The 25,087-nt window shown below is 52.6% G+C and overlaps 2 protein-coding genes across 2 annotated transcripts in view; both read left to right on the forward strand.

Annotated features, from left to right (window-relative positions):
* The first annotated feature begins 219 nt into the window (after window positions 1-219).
* On the forward strand, window positions 220-11,937 carry LOC130873895 (cytochrome b-c1 complex subunit 1, mitochondrial). The gene is made up of 13 exons (XM_057768923.1): window positions 220-327; window positions 558-698; window positions 4,088-4,174; window positions 5,092-5,221; window positions 5,889-6,087; window positions 6,513-6,592; window positions 9,252-9,367; window positions 9,547-9,690; window positions 9,805-9,965; window positions 10,082-10,167; window positions 10,833-10,921; window positions 11,235-11,310; window positions 11,750-11,937. The coding sequence occupies exons 1-13, from the start codon at window positions 259-261 to the stop codon at window positions 11,812-11,814; spliced, it is 1,443 nt and encodes a 480-aa protein (XP_057624906.1). The 5' UTR covers window positions 220-258; the 3' UTR covers window positions 11,815-11,937.
* Window positions 11,938-15,427: 3,490 nt separating this feature from the next.
* Col7a1 (collagen type VII alpha 1 chain) overlaps window positions 15,428-25,087 on the forward strand; it is a 32,190-nt gene continuing 22,530 nt past the window's right edge. Inside the window, exons 1-31 of the mRNA XM_057766862.1 lie at window positions 15,428-15,515; window positions 16,007-16,187; window positions 16,776-16,935; window positions 17,022-17,115; window positions 17,205-17,366; window positions 17,495-17,658; window positions 17,732-17,861; window positions 17,965-18,081; window positions 18,163-18,309; window positions 18,396-18,512; window positions 18,588-18,737; window positions 18,821-18,949; window positions 19,725-19,868; window positions 19,956-20,081; window positions 20,164-20,307; window positions 20,886-21,005; window positions 21,135-21,278; window positions 21,610-21,735; window positions 21,827-21,973; window positions 22,174-22,296; window positions 22,628-22,774; window positions 22,981-23,115; window positions 23,197-23,343; window positions 23,428-23,564; window positions 23,827-23,953; window positions 24,039-24,185; window positions 24,273-24,445; window positions 24,542-24,577; window positions 24,658-24,684; window positions 24,774-24,818; window positions 24,889-24,951. Coding sequence (XP_057622845.1) covers window positions 15,428-15,515; window positions 16,007-16,187; window positions 16,776-16,935; window positions 17,022-17,115; window positions 17,205-17,366; window positions 17,495-17,658; window positions 17,732-17,861; window positions 17,965-18,081; window positions 18,163-18,309; window positions 18,396-18,512; window positions 18,588-18,737; window positions 18,821-18,949; window positions 19,725-19,868; window positions 19,956-20,081; window positions 20,164-20,307; window positions 20,886-21,005; window positions 21,135-21,278; window positions 21,610-21,735; window positions 21,827-21,973; window positions 22,174-22,296; window positions 22,628-22,774; window positions 22,981-23,115; window positions 23,197-23,343; window positions 23,428-23,564; window positions 23,827-23,953; window positions 24,039-24,185; window positions 24,273-24,445; window positions 24,542-24,577; window positions 24,658-24,684; window positions 24,774-24,818; window positions 24,889-24,951 — 3,897 coding nt within the window. The remainder of the gene's footprint in view (window positions 15,516-16,006; window positions 16,188-16,775; window positions 16,936-17,021; window positions 17,116-17,204; window positions 17,367-17,494; window positions 17,659-17,731; window positions 17,862-17,964; window positions 18,082-18,162; window positions 18,310-18,395; window positions 18,513-18,587; window positions 18,738-18,820; window positions 18,950-19,724; window positions 19,869-19,955; window positions 20,082-20,163; window positions 20,308-20,885; window positions 21,006-21,134; window positions 21,279-21,609; window positions 21,736-21,826; window positions 21,974-22,173; window positions 22,297-22,627; window positions 22,775-22,980; window positions 23,116-23,196; window positions 23,344-23,427; window positions 23,565-23,826; window positions 23,954-24,038; window positions 24,186-24,272; window positions 24,446-24,541; window positions 24,578-24,657; window positions 24,685-24,773; window positions 24,819-24,888; window positions 24,952-25,087) is intronic.

Below are 25,087 nucleotides of genomic sequence, written 5' to 3' on the forward strand. Positions count from 1 at the left end.
CGCCTCCCTCAGGTGGAAGAAGGCATGATCGGGACAGCAGGAGGGCCAGCAGCAGGTTGATGGACAGCCAGCTGAGTAGTCTATCAATGGCTTAGAACCAAAGGAAAAAAAACATTAATTTTTGCAAATAGACCCGATGCCCGTCAGGGGGCGATCGAGCACCAAGTCTTCCGTATGGCGCCTGCGTCTCCGCCTCAGACTCCGCCTTCTCAGTTCTGCGCATGCGTGACGCGGCTTTACGCCGACAGGAAGTAGAAGATGGCGGCGTCCGCAGTCTGCCGGGCTGCTTGCTCCGGGACGCAAGTGCTCCTTCGCTCCGGCCGCACGGTGAGCTGGCGGCGAGAACGCTGCTCTGCGGGGCTCAGGGCTTCCGCACGAAGACGAGGAGCAGGCTGTCAGTAGTGGCCGCGCCGAGTGGGGAGGTCGCGGGGTCAGGGCCGTGGGAAGGTCACCGCGGAGGGCGGGGATGGCTGCCTTCTCTGGCTTGGGCCTGAGAGCCGGGGTCCCACTGTCAGAGGCTCGGAGAGCAGTTCTTACAGGGACGTCTTCTTCCTTAGCCGGCCCTGCTGAGGTCACCCGCCTTGCGGGGTACCGCCACCTTCGCCCAGGCGCTCCAGAGCGTGCCGGAGACCCAGGTCAGCGTGTTGGACAACGGGCTGCGCGTGGCCTCGGAGCAGTCCTCCCATCCTACCTGCACTGTGAGTGATCGCCAGCCCTCTAGATGGCCCGAAGTGTTTCCAGGTTGGGATATGACCTTGGGCCGCCTTCTCCTGCGTTTTGGGTGGAGACTGGCTTACTGCCGCCTGATTTGATTTGTCCGTGTACCTGACTTCAGCCCTGCCCTAACTTAATAGCGGCAGCCCTCCAGCCAACATTACGGTGCTTGCCAAAGACGGGGCCCAATTCTTTTCCAGCTTTTTGTATCAATGGCAAGAGAGAAGTGATTATTGTCTTAAAATGACAAAAAAAAGTTAGATTTCAGAGACTTGAGGTGACTTTCATAAAGACATCCAGATCTACGAGACTCACCACCTAGGCTATATAATCTGTAGCTAGACCAGGAATGCACTTCAAAAAATACCTCTGAAGGGCTGGGAAGATGGCCCAGTGTGTAAAGTGCTTGCTACTCAAGCATGAGGACCTGAATTGTGGAACTCTAGTATACCTACATAATTTGGATCCCCAATGTGGCAGTTTGGGTCCGACACCAGTACTGAGGAGGGTGGAGACTAGTGTGTCTAGTCTTTATTGTTTATGTGTTTGAGTGGTTTTCCCACATGCATGTATGTGTACCGCGTGTGCATGAAGCCCATGGAGGCCCAAAGAGCCTTCAGATCCTCCGGAACTGGAGTTACAGGTGGTTGAGAGCCACCATATGGGTGCTGGGAATTGAACCTCGATCCTGTGGAAGAGCAGCCAGTGCTCTTAACTTCTCTACCATCTTACCATGCCACATACACATAGACACATATTTAAAAATAAAAGTTTTCTTTCCTGTTCAGTTTTTCTGTATAGCCCTGGCTGTCCTGGAACTCACTCTATAGACCAGGCTAGCTTTGAACATGGAGATCCACGTGCCTCTGCCTCTCAAGTGCTGGGGTTAAAGATATACATCACCACTACCTGGTTAGGGCTTTATGTTTTTATTGACTGATTGAGTTTTCCAGGGACAAATAATGTCCTATGATCTAAATTGTTGCCAAACACAGGGCATAGTGGTAGGCATCTTGCTTGATACTTGGGAGCTGTATATGCAGACTCTAAGAAAGCTTAGTAAATCATGCTGTATTCTGCAGACTCTAAGGTACTATGATTGTGAGGAGTTCCAAAGAAAGAATGGTATCAGTTAAAATCAAAGGATGCTGTGGATTGTAGTCATTTAAGGTGAATGTTTGGAGCTAGAAAAATGACTCCAGGGTTAAAGTTGTTTACTGTGCAACCACGAGAAGAGGAGAACACATCCCAGCACACAGATAACAAGCTAGGAGTTCCTCGAATGTCTGCAGCTCCAGCCTTGATGGATAGGGTATCCACCTCCTGCCACTATGTGCACACAGGTGCACATGCATTCACACAGGTGCACATACATTCACACAGGTACACATACATTCACACAGGTGCACATGCATTCACATAGGTGCACATACATTCACACAGGTGCACATGCATTCACACAGGTGCACATACATTCACACAGGTGCACATACATTCACATAGGTGCATATACATTCATACAGGTGCACATGCATTCACACAGGTGCACATGCATTCACACAGGTTCACATACATTCACACAGGTGCGCATGCATTCACACAGGCGCACATACATTCACACAAAGAGCAAAACACATGTTTACTACACAAATGTTTATCAACATCTGTTTGCAAAGCATGTGGAAAACTTAAGGCAACAATGAACAGATAATAAAAAGCTTGGTCACGTGGGTAAGTAGTGTGTTTCGCAGCACACTGGGAAACATTCGATTCTTGCATACCTATAATCCTGGTACTGGGATGTGGGGACAGGAGGATTGGGAATTCAAGGCTATTTTCAGCTACAGAATAAATTCAAGGCCAACCTGAGCTACATGACACCCTCTCTCAAAAAACAAGAAAACCCAAAAAGAATATAAGATTCACACTCAGAAGGTAGAAGCAGGTGGATCTCTGAGTCCAGCCCAGCCAGGAGTACATAGTGAGACCTAGTTAAATTTTTTTTTTTTCTTTTTTTTTTTTTTTTTTTTTTTTGAGCCTGGGTTTCTCTATGTAGCTTTGGAGTCTGTCCTGGAACTCACTCTGTAGACCAAGCTGGCCTCAAACTCACAGAGATCCACCTGTCTCTGCCTCCCATGTGCTGGGATTAAAGGTGTGTGCCACCACCACCAGGCTAGAATATTAAGATTCTGAGGCATGGTAGAAGGGGTGACTAGAGAGACGGCTCAGTGGTTAAAAGCTTCTACAGTTTTTGCAGAAGAATCAAGCTCTATTCCCAGCACCCACTTCAAGTAACTCAAAACTGTCTGTAACCCTAGCTACAGGGGTAACCAACACCCTCATGTAGACATGCAGGAAAACACCAGTTCACATAAAATAAAAATAAATCATTAAAAAAATTTCTTTGAGGTCTGTAAGTGTACATCAGTGGTAAAGCAATTGCTAAGTATTCCTGAGGCTTTGTGTTTGATCTCCGGTACTGAAATAGGATGAAGTCTTCCTGAAGCTGAACACATGGCGTGTGCTTACAGTCCTAGACATCTGAGAGATTGAAAGATGAGGATTGTTTAACCCAGAAGTTCAGGACCAGCCTAGTGGCATGGCCAGACTCCATGTTGAAAAGTTACTGAGTTACAGGGTTTCACTATGGAAGTTATTTTCTCTTTGTTTTTCATACAAAGTCTCACTATGTAACCCTGGTTGGGCTAGAACTTGCCATGTAGACCAGGCTGGCCCCAAACCTATGTCTGCTAGGATTAAAAGTGTGTGCCACCACACCCTGCTTCAGCACCTTTTTAAAATGATGACGTGCAAGGTGTCTAAGTCAGGAGCTTTCCTCCTATCACAGGCTAGCCTTGAACTCATGATCCTGCTTCTGCCTTCCATAGTGCTGGGGTTACAGGTCACCATACCCTAAATTGCATATAATTCTTAGAGTGTAGAGCATGGACTGTTGTCTGTGAATGATAGGCTTTGTGCACAGGAGAAAACAGAATTAACTAAAAGTTATAATTGTGGAGCCAGGTAAATGGACACAGTTGAGAGAATAAGGCGAGGGATTTCTGTGCATTCAAAGCCAGGTTAGGCTTCAAAGCATGGCAGTGCCTTAAAGAGGAACACCAGAAATGCTCCTGGATGCTTTTGATAGCCCATGCGGAAACCTGTGTCAGGTGAAAGAGGTGAGGCAGTGTAGTCATGTGGACTTTCCCTGTGCTGTGGGCTTTCCTGTCTCTGTAGGGCTCTTATTGGAGCAGCTCTGTCCACAGTGCCGCCTAGGAGGATGTTATGAATTGTGCAGAGTTACTCAAGGTTATTTCGTGACTGGGAACTAGGCTGATTTGTTGGTTCCTTTTGTTGGTGGTTTCTTGTACAGGTGGGAGTGTGGATTGATGCTGGCAGCCGGTATGAGACTGAGAAGAACAATGGGGCAGGCTACTTTTTGGAGCATCTGGCTTTCAAGGTAAGTCTCGTGAAGTCCATGATTCCCCTCAGTGTGGACTACCTGTCTCAAAAGACCAGAGTTCAAAAAATTAGTCTCCTGATTGTGGAACTTTTGGGGCATAATCGCTGGCTATGCTTTCGGGAAGGGGCAGTATGGGCTTAGTTTTTTCTGAGTGTTTATCTGGTGAGTCCCTGCCTGAGGTCCTCCTTCCAGGTTGCAGTCCATCATAGCAGGGACTTGGAGCCGCTAATCACTTTACATCCCCAGTCAAGAGCAGAGGGCAGGTTAGGCTGTCAAGGGAACTCTGGTTATTAGGCACCACTTGCTCAGCCCTGCTGTCCTGTCCCTGACTGGCTCCAAACAGCCCATGATACTGTCTGCTCAACTGAGGGCCTACTCAGTGTGTTGAATACAGACTCTTGAAGGAGGTATGTGTTGAAATTTCAACCTTTGAAGGCAGATCCTGTATTCTGTGGCTCCTGGTTTGGATTTTTTTTTAAATGTTAGACACTAAATTGTAGTCGTATCAAAGAGTTTCACAATAATAAGAAATAGAGTATAACAAAGGTTTATTTATTTGGGGATAAACTCACAGTAAGGGTAGCAATCTGCAGTTCTCTGTGTGCGCTGGAAACTGGAACCGAATCCTGCAGAAAAAGCGCCCCCTCCTCTACATGCTTACATCTGCACTTAACAGTACATGAGACCACACCCAAAGTGGGCCAGTATCTTAGAGGCTATTGGCTGAAGGCGTTCCCACAACATAAATGTACACTGTGTATTTGCTGATTGCATCTCTTGGAACTGGGGTTAGGAATGGCTGTTAGCCACCATGTGGGTGCTGGGAACCAAGCCTGCATCCTCTGCAAGAGCAGCCAGTGCTCTTAACTGCTGAGCCAGCTCCAGCCCCTGATCCTTTTCATGTCTGATTCCAGGGAACAAAGAATCGTCCTGGCAATGCCTTAGAGAAGGAGGTAGAGAGTATGGGGGCTCATCTTAATGCCTATACCACTCGGGAGCACACTGCTTACCTCATCAAGGCGCTGTCCAAGGACCTGCCAAAAGGTAACACCTGCAGGAAGGCATGGGCATAGAAGGGTAGGTCTCCAGAGCTGCAGAAGTCAGACTCCCAAGAGCTCCAGACTGTCCCCAGAACTGGACTTCCCACTGGGCTGTGGCCTTATTGAAAGCAACTAATATGAGTGTAGACCAGTGGGAGATGTCTTTTTTTTTCCCCCATGTTTCAAGACAAGGTTTCTCTGTAGCTTTGGAACCTGTTCTCAAACTAGCTCTTGCGACCAGGCTGGCCTCTTACTCACAGAGATCTGCCTGCCTCTGCCTCCTGAGTACTGGGAGTAGAGGTGAGCACCAGTACCACCCAGCTGGGACGTGCCAGCTTTTTAAGCTTTTTTTTTTTTCTTTTTTAAACTGTATGTGTGTTGGTGTAAGCTTGGTCAGAGGTAGCTTAGCAGGAGTCAGTTATCTCTTCCCACCATGTGGGTTCTGGTACTCAGACTCAGGTCAACATGCTTGGTGGCCAATGCCCTTACCCATTGAGTCAGCTCTTAAGTTTTTTGATATAACTTCCCATCATTGTACCCCAAGTTGGCTTTGAATTCACTGTGTAGCCTGGGCGTCCTTGAGCACTTGGTATTCCTCCACTTTGGCCTCCCAAATGTCGGGATTGGGGTGTATAGCACGATGCCCGGCTAACACAACCTTCCGTGTCCAGTTGTGGAACTCCTGGCAGACATTGTGCAGAACTGCAGTCTGGAAGACTCCCAGATCGAGAAGGAACGAGATGTGATCCTGCAGGAGATGCGGGAAAATGATGCCTCTATGCAGAACGTGGTCTTTGATTACCTGCATGCCACAGCATTCCAGGGCACACCTCTGGGCCAAGCTGTGGAGGGGCCCAGTGAGAATGTCAGGTGAGAGGAGCGGGGTGAGGTTGAAGCAGTGCATGTCCCCATCAGCCACAGAGTGCAGGTCGTCTAGCTGCCTCTGTTGTTTTCCTAATTCGTAGAATTGTTGTGTTGCCTTCTGGTCCTATGACCCTGTCTAGGGTCTTCACTTGTCTTGGACTCTGTTTAGGATATCCTGACAGTCTAGGGGAGGGAGCATCTAGGTGTGCCTTCTGTGTACCACTGTCCTCTGTTGGGAGTGTACACAGTGGGGATCTGATGCCCTTTCAGAGCCCAGTATTAGCTCACACCTTTCTCAACGTGTTGCCCTGTGGGTCCTGAAGGGTAGGTGACAGAGGCTGGATTGAGAGGGGTGTGTTAGAGCCTGCTCTGCAGAGATGCCATACTTCTTCTTGGCCACATTTTGGGTGACTCAGCTGCATGTTTTGCAGGAGGCTGTCGCGCGCAGACTTGACTGATTACCTGAACAGGCATTACAAAGCTCCTCGAATGGTGCTAGCTGCAGCTGGAGGTGAGTGATGGGTTTGCCGAAGCCCTGGCCAGGAGGGCCTAAACCTTGCTTATCAATGCCTGTGTCCTCTGGTCCTGACCATAGAGGACTCCAGGGAGCTCTGTGCCTGTTCTGTCATTGAGGTATGCGATCCTTCTATGATTTGAGATGGGCTGGAATCTCATTCTGCTGCCACCACTGGCACTGGCCATACAGGGATACCCCTTTAGTATGTGCCTCAGTTTGGCTGCCAGCTCCTGCCTACGCCTCAAACCTCTTAGACTCACCTAGTCCTAGAATACCCTGTTTGTGGGCCAATTCCTTATAGCTTTGCCATTGAGTGCCACCAACAGTGGCTCTTTGATGATGTACATTTGTTGGTGACTGTGGCCACCTTACAAGGGAGGCACAGAATTTAGCAGCGGTTTTAATAGGAGCTTAGACGTGGGTGGGGAGCATATGTCATTTGAACAAATTTCTAAAGGGTGGTAGTTGTCAGTTCGTGGGGACCTGGACAAAGAGGAAAGGTAGTGCCCTGACCTGGATTACTTTAAGGCTTGCTCTGCTCCCAGATGGGGTCAGAGAAAGCGCGCTAACTAGGGACAATGTGACAGGTCCCCTGTGGAGATGGCAGAAGCAAGGGGGAGCAGTGGATGGATCCCACATAATTTTCTGATGCAGGTCTTGTGTAGGTCTAGCTGTGGCTGGGGAAGCAGACTTGCTTAAAACTTGCCACCAAGATGGGAGAAAAAGGCCCAGGAAGAACACAACAGGGAACTGGGAACCAAGAGCAGCGACAATTACTAACCCATCAGACTTTCTTGAGTCTTAGCAGGCGTAGGGCAGGTTGTCCTGTAATGGTACTCACCTGTCAGGGTATGCCCCATGGCGTCTTATGAGGTGTCTGGCACAGAGTCCTACCTAAGGTGTTTGTTTATGATGTTCCTTGTCCTTGACCTCAGCTCCCCAGGCTCCCATGGTAAATTGTAGCTCTGCAGGAGCACCTCTTTTTGCCGCACCTTCAGGGCTGTCAGTGAGGTCTGTGATAGAGCTTGAGAGGACAGTGCCATAGCCTTGTGCTCAGCCTGTACCAGTTCCCTCAGTGCAGGCAAGACGATGCTTCTGGGGTGAGGGTCGATGCTCATGGCATATGACAGACCATTGCCCCTTTTGTCTGATTTTCTGATTTTTAAATATGTATTTGTGTGTGTGCGCGCGAGTGCACGCATGCCCTTGCTTACACATCCCAGGACAACCACAGAGTTGGTTCTCTCCAACCAATGCGGATCTCAAGGATCAAACTCAGTCATTAGACTTTGCAGTAGGTGTCTTTACTTACTGAGCTACTGGTTGACCCAGACAGGGTTTCTCTGTGGTTTTGGAGCCTGTCTTGGAACAAGCTCTTGTAGACCAGACTGGTCTCAAACTCATAGAGATCCGCCTGACTCTGCCTCCCAAGTGCTGGGATTAAAGGCGTGCGCCACCACCGCCCGGCTTGTTTATATTTTTTATGTATGTGACTGTGCATGTGTCTGTGTATGTATGCAGAAAGCATGCGGTGCTCATGGAAGCCAGAAGAGGGTGTTAGATCCCCTGGAGTGAGTTATGTGCAGTTGTGAACATTGGTGCTGGGAACTGAACTCTCAGGTTCTCTGGAAGAGCAGGAATCTCTCTTAACTGCTGAGCCATCTCTCCAGCCCTACTTTTTTTGTGGTGCTGGGATTGAACCTAAGGTGCTGTGCATGTTAGGCAAGATCTCTAAGCACTCAGATATCCTCCCATTCACCATTTTTAAAATAAATACATACATGCACATCTATCTATCCATCTATCTATCCATCCATCCATCCATCCATCCATCCATCCATCCATCCATCCATCCATCCATCCATCTATCTATCTATCTATCTATCTATCTATCTATCTATCTATCTTTTCAAGACAGAGTTTCTGTAGCTTATTTATTTTTTTGGAACACCTATCCTGGAGCTCACTCTGTAGACCAGGCTGGCCTTGAACTCACAGATATCCTCCTACCTCTACCTGTCTCTGCCTCCTGAGTGCTGGGATTAAAGGCCACTGCCCAGCTAAAATAATTTTTAAAAGATTTATTGTGGAGACTGGAGAAATGACTGAATGGTTAAGAGCACTTACTGCTCTTCCAGAGGGCCCGGGTTTGGTTCCCACCACCCTCATGGCAGCCCACAACTGTCTATAACTCCAAGTTCTGACACCCTCGCACAGGCATACATACAGGCAAAGCACCAATACACATAAAGTAAAAATAAATTAATTAAAAAAAAACTACAATGTGTATGAGCGTTTTGCCTTTCTGTATGTCTGTGTACCACATGTGGCTGGTGTTTACAGAGGTCAGAAGAGGGCATCAGACCTGAAACTAAAGTTATAGATGACTGTAAACCACCATGTAGGTGTTAGGAACCAATCCCTGGTGTGCAGGAACAAGCACTTTTAACTGCTGAGCCATCTCTCCAGATCCCCACCCTCCAAGTCTAATTTTGACTTCAGTGTGCCTGGGCCACGGGCTTCCCAGCCCTGGATTCCTAGCTTGCCTTTGAGACAGGATGTGCCTAGGGATCATCCTCGCCCCTTTGCGTGTTCTCTCCTCTTCCCTGTGCTTGGACTCTTGGTGGCCACTGACACCACTCTGTCCCCACAGGGGTGGAACACCGGCAGCTGCTCGATCTCGCCCAGAAGCACTTCAGCAGCGTATCCCGCGTGTATGAAGAGGATGCTGTACCTGGTGTGACTTCATGTCGTTTCACTGGCAGTGAGGTGTGCTGCCTGGTAGTGGGATTGATGCTCTGAAGCTGGTGACCTCTGGGAGGATCCTTGTGTGCATGGTTGTCTTTGTGATGTCAAATGCCTCAGGAATCGGCAAGGGTCTGGCATCTCCCATTCTTTCTGTTTACTCAGGTCTGGTTTTCTGTCAGCCTTAACATGTATTGTTTCAGATCCGCCATCGTGATGATGCCTTGCCTTTAGCCCACGTGGCTATTGCAGTAGAGGGACCTGGCTGGGCTAACCCGGACAATGTGGCTCTCCAAGTGGCCAATGCCATCATTGGCCACTATGACTGCACTTACGGTGGTGGAGCGGTAAGTGCCAGGACAGGCATGGGACCTTCCCTCCAGGGAGGAGAGGATGCTGGTTGTGGAGCTTAGGACTGGGCCACAGACAAGAGGAGTGCTTATGGTCCTTGCCTTTCGCAGCACCTGTCCAGCCCACTGGCTTCCGTTGCTGTGGCTAACAAGCTTTGCCAGAGTTTCCAGACCTTCAACATCTCCTACTCTGACACTGGGTTGTTGGGTGCACACTTTGTCTGTAACGGCATGAGCATCGATGACATGGTCTTCTTCCTCCAAGCCCAGTGGTGAGTGTCAGCTCAGTATTGCCTCGGGAGCCGGGCTAGTAGGAAGCTAAGAGACCACACACGGTCTCCCAGAATGAACATCACTCCAAGCCCACTCTACCCCCACCCTGCTTTAGGATGCGCCTGTGCACCAGTGCTACAGAAGGCGAGGTGACTCGGGGCAAAAACATCCTCAGAAATGCCTTGGTGTCTCATCTGGATGGTGAGTCCTCATCCCTGCCGGGGTGGGGGACGACAATATGTCCTGTAGTGATCACAGTGACTTAGGCCTTGGCCGTGTGTGGTGTTTCACACTGTAATCCCAGCATTTGGGGGATAAGCCACCTTAACTACACAGTCAGTTCTGGGTCAGATCAGACTGTAGTAGTACTTGAGATCTTTTTTTTGTTTGTTTGGTTTTTTTTGTTTTTTTGAGACAGGGTTTCTCTGTAGCTTTGGAGCTTGTCCTGGAACTTGCTCTGTAGACCAGATTGGCCTCAAACTCACAGAGATCCACCTGCCTCTGCATCCCAGCATGCACCACAACTACCCAGTATGAGACCATATCTTTAAAAAAAATAAAACAAAAAAAATTTGGCAAGGTGGCCCATGCCTTTATCCCAGCACTCTGGAGGCAGAGGTAGGCAGATCTTCTGAGTTAGAAGCCAGCCTGACCTGCCAGCTAAGGTACATAGCAAGAAAACAGAAGAAAGGGAGAAAGGGAGAGAAACCCCAGGTGCAGGGCTTGGAACTTTGGGTGTCAGTGGAGGTAGGCACTATTGTTGCGGCGGGTTGTTATGGTGATGGGATCAGAGCACGGTCTTAGAGGCTTCTGTAGGTCTGAGATTGGACTGGACCGACTTCTAAGCTTTCCCCCTTCCCTTGAAGGCACCACTCCTGTGTGTGAAGACATTGGTCGCAGCCTCCTGACTTACGGCCGCCGCATCCCTCTGGCTGAGTGGGAGAGCCGGATTGCGGTAATTGGACCCCAGGAGAGGGTCTGTCTAGAGCTGATGGACCTCTGCAGAGTTGGGAGTTGGGATCTGATATAACAAAAATTGCTCCCATAAGCATCTCTGTTACCCAAGACAGCTGCCAGTTGTAGGGGTGGGGATAACCAGAGGGGTAACCAGGTGACTGTGGACTTGGTAGGGAGAACCCTACCTACTCACCCTTTAGGTAGAGGGACAACCCCAAAGGACAAATAGGAAGTGTGGGTGACACAAGAAGATACTGGCTAACGGGTTGCCTGGTACCTGTCACTCAGTGTTGTCTCTGCTTCCCCTACAGGAGGTGGATGCCCATATGCTGCGTGAGGTTTGCTCCAAGTATTTTTATGACCAGTGTCCAGCAGTGGCTGGATTTGGTGAGTAGTCTGGAAAGTCAGCTCTGCTGTTGCTTTCCTCTGGCTATTATCTCGTCCTCCTCTCCCACCTCTGCTCCCCCGTCCCAGCTTATACTCTGAGAAGGAAATTAAGGTTCTCTCCAGTCACCTGGCTGCCAGGGAAGTTCTTTTTCAGAAAACCTGTCCCAACAGTTCCCTGACTCCTTGCCAAGCTCCTTCCATTAATACCCCACCCACCCCCCAGCCCACCAGGCAGCAGGTACCCTGCATGTGGGGTGTGGCTGCCAGGGCCAGAGCATGAAAGGACAGGCTCTGCACCATGGGGAATGTGCTCTTGCCTCTTCCACTCAAAGCCTGTCTTGTGCTGCTCTGGGCAGCCTCTGCGCTGGGCGTGGCACAGGGCCAGGTGTCCCTGTGCAGGCCAGGCACTCCACCCTGACTCACCACCCTATCCCCACAGGCCCCATTGAGCAGCTCCCAGACTACAACCGGATCCGTAGCGGCATGTTCTGGCTGCGCTTCTAGGCAGGAAGTCTGTGCTGGCAGGCAAGAGGGTGCGGCCAAGGACTGGGGTCCTCTGCCACAAACTACCACTCCTGCTGCTCAGACGTATGCAGCCAATTACCACCAATAAAGTCCTATTGAGAATTGTGTTGTCCTTTCTTTAGTGTTGGCATGGAATCCACTGGGGAGCAAAGACTTCCTCACATTCTGCATGCTCTGAATCCTGCCCTCGTCTGATGTGTCCTCAGCCAGGGGCAAGTGTGGAGGCTGCAACGCAGAGGCCGGAAGCCTTTGATGCTTGCAGGGAGTTCGCCCAGCTGTTTCCACTCAGCTACATGGGGGACATTCCTTAGCCATCTTGTCCCACGGGTGGGATGTGGGAGTTACGGAAACTCTAGGCCCAGCCTGTACCCTATTGATGTCCCAGTGTGGAATCTGGGAGCTTACGTGGGAAACCCCTCACTGAAGACACTATACAGAGTCACCCTCTGGTGGCCTCTGTTCTCTGCTGGGGTGGACTAGGAGGGGCCACCAGTGTCCCAGAGGAAGCCGCTTCTGAGTGTGTGCTGTGGTTGTGGAGAGAATAGCCTGGGGCACTGTGTTCTGATTTGGTTTCTAACTGCTGTCTGGACAGGCAACGCAGGAATCCTTCGCCTCTGTTTGCCGCTGACTCAAGCTCCAAGAATAGCCCTGAGCTCAGTGGGGCCCAAGCCCCCTCCCTCCTCTAGGACTGTCCTAGGCAAGTCCTGAGCTGTTGGTCTAGTGGTCCCCTCCCCATTTCCTAAAGGCAGCCAGGACCTAACCCTCACCCAATAAAACTCACAGCTGCTTTATCCCTCTGCTACCCCTTTAAGCTCTGATCTGGGAGAGACTTGTGTTTCTCTTCCTGTACTCCCCCAGACTTCTCTAAGATTCCTAAGAAGGCCTGTAGGAAAGGTGGAAGGGAAGGGCCTGAACCTTTGAATATGAGCAGGGTTCTCAGAGGGGCTGTTCCAAAGTCTTCCCCAACACACTACTGAATGTAGCCAAACAAGCCTTGGCCCGTAGACTGTCCAGTGCCTTTCCCTCAGTTGTCAGGGAACAGGTCATCTTACTGTGTGCCCATCTGGAAGGAAACTTAGCACACAGCTTAGATGGGCCCAACCCTGGCTTTGTGTAGATGCAGAGCACCCAAGTAGATCCAGGAACAAGTCTGTTCTGCTCATGGAATGAGATTTGATTTCTCTTAAGCGAATGCCTGACCCCAAAGGGTACAGAAGGGCTGGAGCTGCTGGAGTTTCTGACTCCTTGCTTCTGAGGTAGAAGCATGCAGGCAGGTGCCTACAGGGGATCATAAAAATAGCATGGTGAGTGCGCGGGATTTGGGCTGCATTTCTGTGGCCATAGGGAGAGGCAGTGAGTTGTGGAAGCATGAGCAAGGCAATGCTCCCAGTAGTCCTGGGAGGTGCAGATGGAAGAGAGGGTCAGAGGACACCCTGTCCAGTTTGCTGAGGATTGTTGAGGTATTGAGGATACAGTGGGATGTGGGTCCTGGTTGGAGACATGGTTCCATCTGGTGAGACATGACACACCGAGGAAGATGTTCAGGGGAGCATGAGAGGGAAAGGTTCACACTCTGGGTTCCACTGCCCTGATGGAAGAGCTGCAGGTAGGTACAGGTCTCCAGTACTGTATCTAAAGCTGCAAGCCTGCTGAGATGCTGCCGCCAGGGGCCTTAGAGGGCCACACCCCTGTGTTTGCTATAGACCTAGTTATCCCCAGCCTTCTGCCTTTCCAGGAGCCTCCTTTGGCCCACACTGAGCCTTTAGCTGAGGGAGTGCTTCAATTCTAGTGAGGCTTATCTTGATACTAATACTCTTTAAGTTGGCCTATTTCCCCTAAAGGCCAGGCCCACATATACATGTATGTCCATACTGTACATGCCATCTTTATCCTGCTACCACCCACCCTTGACTGCCAGAGTAGGCAATGGTCTTAAGGGCAGGGATTGCCTCTATGAGAACGTGCCTCTACCGCCCTCATCTGGAACATACCTTTTAGGGTTGGAGACCCTGATGTTGGGGAGTGTTTCTGGGACCTGTAAAGACATCACTGTGTACCGGGATAGTTCTGGGGGTGGGTGTCTTCAGTGACAACCAGAGCTCCAGCCTTCCTGACAACAGAGACATAGGAGTGGATGGTTCCTGTACCCTGAGGTTTGCCCATGCTAGAAAACTCTGCTCTGGCCAGCCCCAGGGGAAACATAACTTCCATTTAACCTAAGGGTCTGAAGGAGCGAGGGTGTAGGGCCAGGCATATTGGAAACACCCAGCAGCAATGGTGAATGAAGATAAACTTAGGGGATTGTGCTGAACTATATAGGACTGACTAACAAAGAAACCAGGCCCGAATGGGGGCTAGTTTTCTTAGGCATGTCTCTCTGTCTTGATGTCACCCACCTTGTAACATAGGTATTAACTGAAGACCTCATTAGGAAAATGGGGTTGACCTGGGCTTTGGAATGACTGTCCACAGGGAAGGACCAAGAGGGGTCAATTAGGAAGGAGAATGTTAGATACCTTGAGGCAATGAGGAAAGGAAATAGTCACAGGGTGGTCCCAGGCCCAATTAGGGAACTGAGTCAAAAGGCTACAAGAGTGGGTTGAAGGAGGGGATTCCTACAAGCCAGGATGAAGGCAGGTTAGATGGTGGGACAGGGCCTGCCAGTGGGAACATGGCATTAGGTGGATTCCTGAGAGAGCTGAGCTGTCAGCATGGGTGGTCCATCCCTTCACATATGGACAACCCTCCCTCACTGCAAACACATCTGGATGGCATCTGTCTAGGACTGGTTCAAGACATAGTGGGGAGTGAAGGGCACTGGGTAGGACAAGCATGAGTAAGCATGACACAAGTTCTCTCTTCCAAAACAAGGGTGGATTGCTTAGACCCCCAACACGATTTGGGGTCCCTAAAATAGTCCCGGTGTCTCTCGTTTGCTGGGGGCTGCCCTGCCTGTCGCAGAGGCTAGGGTGGGGAAGAGGAGGTCCACCAGACAGAAGCATGGCTGATTCACAAGATTTGGGTTTGTCAGGATCTATGGCCTGAGGCTTTGTCTGGGCACCCCCACGGGTTGGGGGTGAGTCAGTTCCAGCTGCAAAGTGTCCCACCATCGGGCTGCTACCCCTATGGTCTGCAGGAACCTGTCCACATTTCAGAGAGCAGCAATGACTTCATTGGTCACTGTCTAAAAAGCAGTCAAGACCTATAACCCTAAGCCAGGTTGGGGTGCTCTCTCAGCGTCTGTCAAAAAAAAAAAAAACCCTGGATGATTCCAGAAGACATGGGAGAGGGCCTTGCACTAAAGTGCGTCATATCTTACTTAAATCCGGGAGAAGTGGGGTGGGGGAAGAGACCTCTGGGGAGGGGAGTGAGGGCGGGCCGCCTGGTCCCCGCCTGCTGCTCCGCCTCCTGGGATCTGGGACTTTTCTCCTCTGTGCCGGAGGGACTAGGACTGGCTGCGGCTGCGGCGGGAGCAGGCTGACCGGCAGGCAAGATTAGGACTTGGGGTGGGGGGCACTGGGCTTCCACCCGCCAAAGGCTCAGGAGAAGGAACAGAGGTGGGGTTCCTGACTGACGGTTTCTATCACCCAGGATGAGGCTGCGGCTCCTGGTCGCTGCGCTCTGCACTGCCGAGGTCCTGGTGGGGGCGCCCGGAGTGTGGGCCCAGCCCAGAGATAGAGGTGGGCACCTTCCGGGATTCTGCACCCTGAAACCCATGCATCTACTCAAACTTTATCCCTGACACCTTCCCATCCAGGTTTTCTCCAAACTCTTCATCGATGCCTCTAACTCTTCCCAGGCTTCCCAAATTCCACTCTAGGCTCCCCAAATTGCCTCCTATCTCGTTAGCACCCAAATTCTAGTTCTCTAGATGCATGCTGAATTCCCTGCCCTTTGCCACCTGGCAACAGTCCCTCCGAAGCTGACTTCAGCCCCAGAACTACACCCTGCTTGCGATCTATCCTCCCCCACGATGCTTCTGCCCTCCCTGAGACAAGCTCTACTCTGAGCTCCACTGCGGCTTCCTCCAAGGCTAGCAGGCACACGCCTACCGGATCCCCATTTGCTAGGCAGATGAAGCCTGTTGTCCACTCAGTCCCAGGGGACCGCAGTGCCTAGAGAGGATGGCTGGATTCCTAGGAAAGGTCACGATCTCTCTTCCCCGCTTCAGTGACCTGCACGCGCCTTTACGCCGCTGACATCGTGTTCTTACTCGATGGCTCTTCATCCATTGGCCGCAGCAACTTCCGCGAAGTGCGAGGATTCCTGGAGGGGCTGGTGCTGCCTTTTTCAGGGGCAGCCAGTGCGCAGGGCGTCCGATTTGCCACGGTGCAGTACAGTGATGACCCACAGTGAGTAGCCGGCTTGGGGCCAGGATCGTAGGTCCCAAGACCCCTTTCCTCAGATAGGAGAGAGTCTAGAAACCAGCTTTGGGGAGTCCAGAAAGGCCCTAGCAGAGACCTCCTCTGGAGAGAGGTAGGGATAACTGGGAAGAGTGTTCCTGTGCTGAAACACTCCTAAGCCAGTGTCCTGGAGGGGGTCAGAGGTAGGGTGAGCTAGACAGGATGATTCTGTTTTCTGGTCTGGATAGAGATGCACAGTCCAGGTCAGAGTCATGTCTGGGCTCTCTGACCCCTTCAGCTCACCAGAAAGACTTTCTGTCCTGCCAGTGTCCACTGTCCTACCACTGGGCCCTTCCTCCTATAATTGTTTAACCAGATATCCTGTCTCCCCCGGGGCTGGGAACCTTAAGGGTTCACAGTTTGTTGAAGTTCCGCAGCACTGCTGGACTGCGTGGCACCTGTGGAGTCTGTTAAGGTGGAAGCTTCCATGGTAGAGGTCTGGGATCTCAGAACCAAGGGCACACTCAAGAGCTCTCATCCCAGAGGCTAGGACAGGAAGAGATCCTTGCCTTTTGTTATCCTGTTTCTTCCCCTCAGGACAGAATTTGGTCTGGATGCACTCGGCTCTGGAGGTGATACCGTCCGCGCCATCCGGGAACTCAGCTATAAGGGTGGCAACACACGTACAGGGGCCGCTCTTCGTCACGTCTCTGACCACGTCTTTTTGCCCCATCTAACACGACCTGGCATACCCAAGGTGTTCCCTAAACTTATCGTGCCTCCAAATGTGACTCCAAAATAAATGTTCAAAGCATCCCTTACTGGTCTTGGCATCTATTCTAGGTCTGTATCCTGATCACGGATGGGAAGTCCCAAGACTTAGTGGACCCAGCTGCCCAAAAACTGAAGGGGCAGGGAGTCAAGCTGTTTGCTGTGGGTGAGAACCAAGCTGAGGCGAGGTCAGTTGGAGTGGGGACCGTGCAGAGAATGAGGAAGTAACTGAGCCCTGTTTGGGCATCTCTTCAGGAATCAAGAATGCTGACCCCGAGGAGCTGAAGCGGGTTGCCTCACAGCCAACCAATGACTTCTTCTTCTTTGTCAACGACTTCAGCATCTTGAGGACACTGTTGCCCCTCATTTCTCGGAGGGTGTGCACGACTGCTGGTGGTGTGCCTGTGACCCTGCCCCGTAAGTTCCTGCCCATGCTGGGTACCCTGGCCCTGGGCCTCTATCCCAACCCCAGCCTGGGAGTGCTGACTTAGGTGCTCCTCACCCTCTTTCCTGATGACCTGATGCTGCTCCAACCCCATTCGCAGCTGATGGCACTCCGTCTGGGCCCCGGGACCTGGTGCTGTCTGAGCCAAGTAGTCAATCCTTGCGAGTACAGTGGACAGCGGCTAGTGGCCCCGTGACTGGCTACAAGGTTCAGTACACCCCTCTGACAGGGCTGGGACAGCCACTGCCGAGTGAGCGACAAGAGGTAAGGCTTGTCAGCGGTGATGACTGCTAGGGGGCTTGGCCAGCAATATGAGATGACCTCTGGCTCTGGGCAGGTGAACGTCCCAGCTGGTGAGACCAGCATGCGACTACAGGGTCTCCGGCCACTAACTGAATACCAAGTGACTGTGGTCGCCCTCTACGCCAACAGCATCGGGGAGGCCGTGAGTGGAACAGCTCGGACCAGTGAGCACTTCTGTTAACCTCTGACCCCATTCTCCTAACCACCCAGACCCCCAAACCCCTTCCTACTTTTGACCTCACTAATCCCCCGTGGACCTTCCCTCAGCTGCCGAGGAAGGGCTGGAGTTGAGCATCCAGAACATCACATCCCACAGCCTCCTGGTGGCCTGGAGGAGAGTGCCAGGTGCCACTGGCTACCGTGTGGCATGGCGAGACCTCCGCGGTAAGCGAGAGGTATGGGTTGACAAAATGATAAAGCCCTGCGTCTGTAACACCCACTGAACCCTCTGTGGCCCCAATACAGGCGGGGCAACACAGCAGCAGGACCTGAGCCCTGGACAGGGGTCAATGCTTTTATATCACTTGGAGCCTGGCACAGACTATGAGGTGACTGTGAGTGCCCTATTTGGCCACAGCGTGGGGCCTGCCACTTCTCTGACTACCCGCACTGGTGAGAAGTCTGGGTCCTTTCTTCAGGTTGGGATGGGCAGGCAGGGCAGGGTGTAGAGGCCATTGATACCCATGTGCCCTGGACAGACTCCTCGGTTGAGCAGACCCTGCACCCTGTCATCTTGAGCCCCACATCCATCCTCCTTTCCTGGAACTTGGTGCCTGAGGCCCGTGGCTACCGGTTGGAATGGCATCGTGAAAGTGGTCAGTGCAACTGTAAGGCTGAGCAGGCAGGGTTTGGGGCTTGGCTGCAGCTAACACGACCCTGCCATCTTACAGGCTTGGAAGCACCACAGAAAGTGGTCCTGCCCTCTGATGTGACCCGCCACCAGCTGGATGGGTTGCAGCCGGGCACTGAGTATCGCTTCACGCTCTACACTCTGTTGGAGGGCCGGGAGGTGGCCACTCCTGCGACTGTCGTTCCTACTGGTAAGGGCTCTGTAGCTTGAAGTAGACTGGGAAAATCTAGCAACTCCAGACTCCAGTCAACCTTACAGTCTCCTCTCTCCCAGGGCCAGAGCAGCCAGCGAGCGAGGTGATGAATTTACGAGCCACAGAACTGCCCGGGCACCGGGTGCAAGTATCTTGGCAACCAGTCCCTGGTGCCACCGAGTACCGTGTCACTGTCCGCAGTAGCCAGGGTAAGGCAGAAGCAGTCAGAAAAGTCTTCTCATCCTGAAGTCCCAGCCAGCAGCACCCTCACACCCCTTCCTCTGGGTTCCGACAACTTCCGTCATCTCTTTGCCCATCTACATCCTGACAACTGTCATCCCCAGAACTGCCCCAGGGTCTGTCTTTCCTCTCCTCTACCCTGCCTGTCTCGCCAGTTGTCTCTCCCCACTCCACCCACACCCCTACCATGGCTCATCCTCCTCCACCATAAGCTCTATGGCCCTCCCTCCTGCTGTCCTTCTCAAGAGGGAGAAGAGGGCCTGCCCCCCTGTGGTCATTGTGGTGCAAACTGGACAGATTCTGTCTCAGTCTCTTGATTCTTTGCCTTGAACGCCCCTTCAGACTCCCATGTGCCCCCCAATCCCTCACATTTCCACTGCCCCCCCCGACTAAAAGTCCTCTAATACTAATCTCTCATGTCTCACCCAGCACTCACCTCTGCTGGGTGACAGTGTCTATCAGCGGCTGGTCCACTCGCCTCGCTGTCACGGACTCATCATACTACACCCTCTATTACCCAGAGTCCCCGTTCACTGGTGGCCCCAGTTGTCCCGTGCTGCCTCCATGACTGGTCCCTTTGACCCACATCCCTTTCTCTCACTGCATTCATCTCTCGCTGCCCCTCCCCATCCAATTTTCCAGCTCCCATGAGACCCCTTGTCTTGCATTCCTGCCCATCACCGATTGCTGTTTTATATCCCTGTATGGTACTGACCCCTGCCTGTCCACCCTGCCTTCTCTCAGGAGTTGAGCGAACCCTGTTGCTCCCTGGGAGTCAGACAACCTTTGACTTAGATGATGTTCGAGCTGGGATCAGCTACACGGTGCGGGTGTCTGCTCGAGTGGGCACTCAAGAGGGCGGTGCCAGCATCCTGACCATCCGCAGAGGTGAGCACTTTGGGAGACTTGTAGGGACTGGTGACTGACTTGCTGCTGTCCCTGTCTTGACCCTTGACCCCTGTTTTTAATCTCCAGATCCAGAAACCCAACTTACTGTTCCAGGACTGCGGGTTGTGGTGTCAGATGCAACAAGAATCAGAGTGGCCTGGGGACCTGTACCTGGGGCCAGTGGATTCCGGATTAGCTGGAGGACAGGCAGCGGTCAGTGTGGAGCGTGTGGATCACCGAGGAGAGAACTAAGAGGACAGCCAGAAACCAAGCCATCCTTTCTCTCTGATCCTAGGTCCAGAGTCCAGTCAGACACTGACCCCAGACTCGACCACCACAGACATCCTGGGGCTGCAGCCTGGAACCTCTTATCACGTGGCTGTGTCAGCGCTTCGAGGGAGAGAGGAGGGCCCCCCTGTGGTCATCGTGGCTCGAACTGGTCAGAGCCTGACCCAGTCTCTTGGTTCTTAGCCTCCAGTGTCCCTTCAGACTGCTATAGCCCTTTTTATCACTTAACGTGCCCGCCGCTTCCACCCCAAGAGAGTCGTTCCTTCAGCTCCCCTGTGCTCCCCCTCAGCTCCCACTGTCTTCTCATTCCTGCTACTCATCCCTCAGAACCCGCCACTTCCTCTTCTTCCTCTTCCTCCTCCTTCTTCCCCCTCCTCCTTCTCTTCTTTCTCCTCCTTTTCCTCCTCCCTCCTCCTCTTCCTTCTCTCCCTCCTCCTCCTTTTCCTCCTCTTTCGCCAGACCCAGCTCTCTCTTAAACTTTTACTTTGTTCTTTGCCTGATGGCCTCACTATCTCCTAATGCATCCATAGACTCCACTCTATCACACCTTGTCTTTCAGATTGCTACTGCCTGCCTGCTTAGCCTTCCTAGGTACCTTTTGTCAAAGCTTTCACTGCCTTCTTTGTGAGATCTCTGCCTCTTTAAACACTCATGGAAGAGATAGCTTCCACCCTTCTCCAATTAGACCTCCTGCCTGCTTTACCAGACTCCCGTTATCTCCCTCTCCAGACCCACTGAGCCCAGTGAGGAGAGTCCATTTGACTCAGTCTGGCAGCTCATCCATCAGCGTTGCCTGGACCGGTGTTCCTGGCGCCACAGGATACAGGGTTTCCTGGCACTCAGGCCGTGGTAGGAGGCAGGGGTTTAAGGGGGGCTGAGAGGCGATTCTGAGAGGAAGATGGATGGAGATCTTTTGGGGTCCAAGTGGAGTACAGGTAGTCTGCCAAGTCCTGGTGTTGCCTCTATCCCTGATTCTAGGTCCAGAGAAATCTCAGTTGGTTTCTGGGGAAGCCACGGTGGCCGACATCGATGGGCTGGAGCCAGACACAGAGTACACAGTGCATGTGAGAACCCATGTCGCTGGTGTGGATGGCCCCCCTGCCTCTATGGTTGTGAGGACTGGTGAGTGACCCTGGCCAGCTCTTCTCTCACCTTATGGGCTGACCCACCCTGCTGTGTATTTCTGCCTGCTCTAACTACTACTCCATTGCTGCTCAGTGACTTTCCTGTCCACACTGAACCGCCCATGGTGACTGAGTGTCCACCCACGGTGGTGACCTTGGCCGTGCCACACTTCCTACTTTGGAACACTGACCTCCTCACTCTTAAACTTCCCTCTACTGACCCAGCTGCATTAACCTCACCTAGCCTCCATTACCCATGCTCACCTGGCCACGCTTGCTCCTGCTAGATACCCAGTGACCCCTGACCTTTCCCTTGCCTTTGCCCCTAGCTCCTGAGCCTGTGGGCAGTGTGTCCAAACTGCAAATCCTTAATGCGTCCAGTGATGTTGTACGGGTCACTTGGGTAGGAGTCCCTGGAGCCACAGCCTATAGACTGGCATGGGGACGGAGTGAAGGTACAGCTCCATGACCCCATGCTTGTCCTTCCCGGTTACAGCGCCTTCTCTGGTAACTCCCCTAACTCTTACTCTTCCCTGGCTTGGACAGGCGGCCCTATGAGGCACCAGATACTCCCAGGAAACAAAGACTCTGCCGAGATACGGGATCTCGAAGGCGGAGTCAGCTACTCAGTGAGAGTGACGGCACTGGTTGGGGACCGAGAGGGCGCACCAGTTTCTATTGTCGTCACCACACGTAGGAGGATTTGGGGTTTGGATCGAGGCTAGTGTCCAAGGGGTGGGGCTTATGGGGCTGGACTTGTGCTGGAGATTGGAGAAGGGCTCGAGGATTTGTAGTTAACCTGTGTGGGCAAAGTCTTCGGGGAGGTGGGGAAGGTAGTAAGTACTTGGGATTGGTGCAGCAAAACCTCCCTGACTGTAGTGCTTTCTCTTAAGCGCCTGAGGCTCCAACACCTCTGGAGAGCCTTCAAGTAGTGCAGCGAGGAGCACATTCTTTGAGGCTGCGCTGGGAGCCGGTACCTGGAGCCCTGGGCTTCCGTCTGCATTGGCAACCTGAGGGTGAGAGGTGCCCTAGTAGGACCAATAGGTTGGGATCAACGGAGGCAGAGGGCCAGTGGGCGGAGTCATCAACGTTGGTGAAAGGAGCAGGGGACCAGGTCTGCAGGAACAAAAACAGCAGGGGGCCTAATCGACAAGGTGGGCGGGGCTAATCAGGCTTGAGGGGATGCATCTGGTAGGTCAGTGGAGAGGCCAGGGTAAAGATGAGAGGGGAAGGTCCGTCAGGCGGTGGTCAGTGTGGTTGGTGGGAGTCGGTGAGGTGGGTGCGTCTGTCACTGTTAATCACCACCCTCCTGCGTAGTCCTGATCCTTACTCTTGTACTTGTCTCAGGTGGCCAGGAACAGTCCCTGATCTTGCGACCTGAGTCTAACAGCTACAACCTGGATGGACTGGAGCCAGCCACTCTGTACCATGTACGGCTGAGTGTCCTGGGGCAAACGGGAGAAGGGCCCCCTAGGAAGGTGTCTGCACACACTGGTGAGCCTTCCCAGAGTTCTGTGGGCTGTGGTGTGTGCTTCCCCCTCATTGCCGACGTGGCCTAAGCCCCTCCCCTAAGGCCCTGAGGGAGAATCCACCATGATCTCCCATAATGCCTCACTAAAGTGAAGCTGCTTCAGGAGATCCTGTCGCTCTTGTTCTCTGCATCCAGGCTCTGATTCTTTGGTCTCCGATTCCTCTTTCAGAGCCCTCTCGTGTCCTGAGCACTGACCTCCGTGTGGTGGACACCTCCATTGACTCAGTGACTTTGGCCTGGACCCCAGTACCTGAGGCATCCAGCTATATCTTGTCCTGGCGGCCCCTCAGAGGAACTGGCCAGGGTGAGGTGAAGGCCAGAGTTGGGTGTGTAGTATTTGGGGCTCCATGGAGAAGCTCCTGCTTAACCAAATTTGCCTCTGCAGAAGTGCCTGGGGCTCCACAGACACTGCCAGGGACCTCAAGCTCCCACAGGGTGACAGGCCTAGACCCTGGTGTTTCCTATGTCTTCTCTCTGGTACCTATCCAGAGGGGTACACGAGGTCCTGAGGTCTCTGTCACACAAAAGCCAGGTATGGAATGAACGGTGGGAGAAGCCCGGGGTGGGGGGACCACGACATGGTTAATGATGTTAGCAACTCAGTTCTTTTGTGCAGCGTGTCCCCATGGCCAGGTGGACGTGGTGTTCCTGTTACGTACCACCCGAGACAATGCACACAATGCAGAGGTTGTCAGGAGGGTCCTGGAGAGGCTGGTGTCTGCACTCGGGCCTCTTGGTCCACAGGCTGCCCAGGTTTGGCTCTAAAGACAGGCAGACTCCACTGTCTCTGTCCCTCCTCTCTGCAGGTTCCTCACCAGCCAACAACTCCCATCCCTCTGGGGGTTCAGATGCTCCTAGCTCACACCCAGGCTCCAGACCATCTCACCTGCTGGGTGACCCCCATCCTAATTAGCAGTTCTGAATTGGTCATACCGCCCATGTCTTTTTCTCCAGACTCTGAGGACCCTGTCCTAGTCCTTCGTTCCCCCCATGTTCTCTGTCTGTCCCCACCCAGGTTGGCCTGCTGTCCTACAGTCACCGGCCCTCCCCATTGTTCCCCCTGAATAGTTCCCATGATCTTGGCATCATCTTGCAAAAGATCCGGGATATCCCCTATGTGGACCCAAGCGGAAACAACCTAGGTAAGGGTTGCAAATGGCTTGGGCTCCTGGGGCTTCCCCATCAGGAGTTCAATGTCTCAGGCTTCTGACACGCCTTTCTGCGCAGGCACAGCCGTGATCACAGCTCATAGCCACCTCTTGGCATCCAACGCTCCTGGTCGCCGTCAGCGAGTACCAGGGGTGATGGTCCTGTTAGTGGATGAGCCGCTGAGGGGGGACATATTCAGTCCCATTCAAGAGGTCCAGGCTTCTGGTGAGCTGTAGGGCTGATGGGATGGGGCCTTGGGAATAGCGGTGGCCCCAGTGAGGTTGACATGTAGGTTGCTGGATTTTTTCTTAGGGCTCAAGGTGATGATTTTGGGTATGGCGGGTGCTGACCCAGAGCAGCTGCGACGCTTGGCACCAGGCACAGACACCATCCAGAACTTCTTTGCCATGGATAATGGCCCAAGCTTGGACCGAGCAGTCAGTGATCTGGCAGTAACCCTGTGTCGGGCAGCTGTGACCATACAGGTTCGGACAAGGCCTCCTGAGAACCGGTAGTAGATGGGGGACCTAGGGGCTGTTTTAGGAGAGCTTCCTGGTCTCAAAGAGCCTCTTTGTCCACAGCCACAATCCGAGCCTTGTGCTGTGCATTGTCCACAGGTGAGTGACCAGGGCTGAATGCCTGAAAGGCCACATTTAGGCTGGTTATTCTTACCCTCTGCTGACATGTCTTTTCCTAGGGCCAGAAGGGGGAGCCTGGAGTACCGGTAAGTAACCCTGTAGAGGTAAACAGACCAGGAGTCAGTGGGGCCGAGCTGGTTGACAGCACAGGACTCATGTAGGTCACCCCTTTTAGGGACTGCAAGGACAAGCTGGACCTCCAGGTCCCCCCGGTCTCCCGGTGAGTTCCTCTCCACACCTGTCCCTACCCTGACTGGTTTGCAGCCTCCTGACCTGTTCTCCTCACTCAGGGCAGGACCGGTGCTCCTGGCCCACAGGGTCCCCCGGGAAGTACCCAGGCAAAAGGCGAGAGGGTGAGTGTGGAGGTCATCAGCCATCTCCAGGGTGCTCCTGCGGGTGCTCTCCGAGGGCATAGAGAAAGAGGAGGAAGAGGAGTTAGAGCCCCAGGATGAGCTGGGCATGCGCACTTGTAATCCTAGCCCCCAAGAA

The sequence above is a fragment of the Chionomys nivalis genome, chromosome 4, assembly GCF_950005125.1.
Source record: "Chionomys nivalis chromosome 4, mChiNiv1.1, whole genome shotgun sequence".
In the NCBI taxonomy this organism is placed as follows: domain Eukaryota; kingdom Metazoa; phylum Chordata; class Mammalia; order Rodentia; family Cricetidae; genus Chionomys; species Chionomys nivalis.

Coding starts and splice junctions, on each gene's coding strand:
- LOC130873895 (XM_057768923.1), top strand. CDS start 259: ATGGCGGCGTCCGCAGTCTGCCGGGCTGCTTGCTCCGGGACGCAAGTG. Junction 4,175..5,091: donor TGGAGCATCTGGCTTTCAAG/GTAAGTCTCGTG, acceptor GTCTGATTCCAG/GGAACAAAGAATCGTCCTGG. Junction 11,311..11,749: donor TCCAGCAGTGGCTGGATTTG/GTGAGTAGTCTG, acceptor CTATCCCCACAG/GCCCCATTGAGCAGCTCCCA.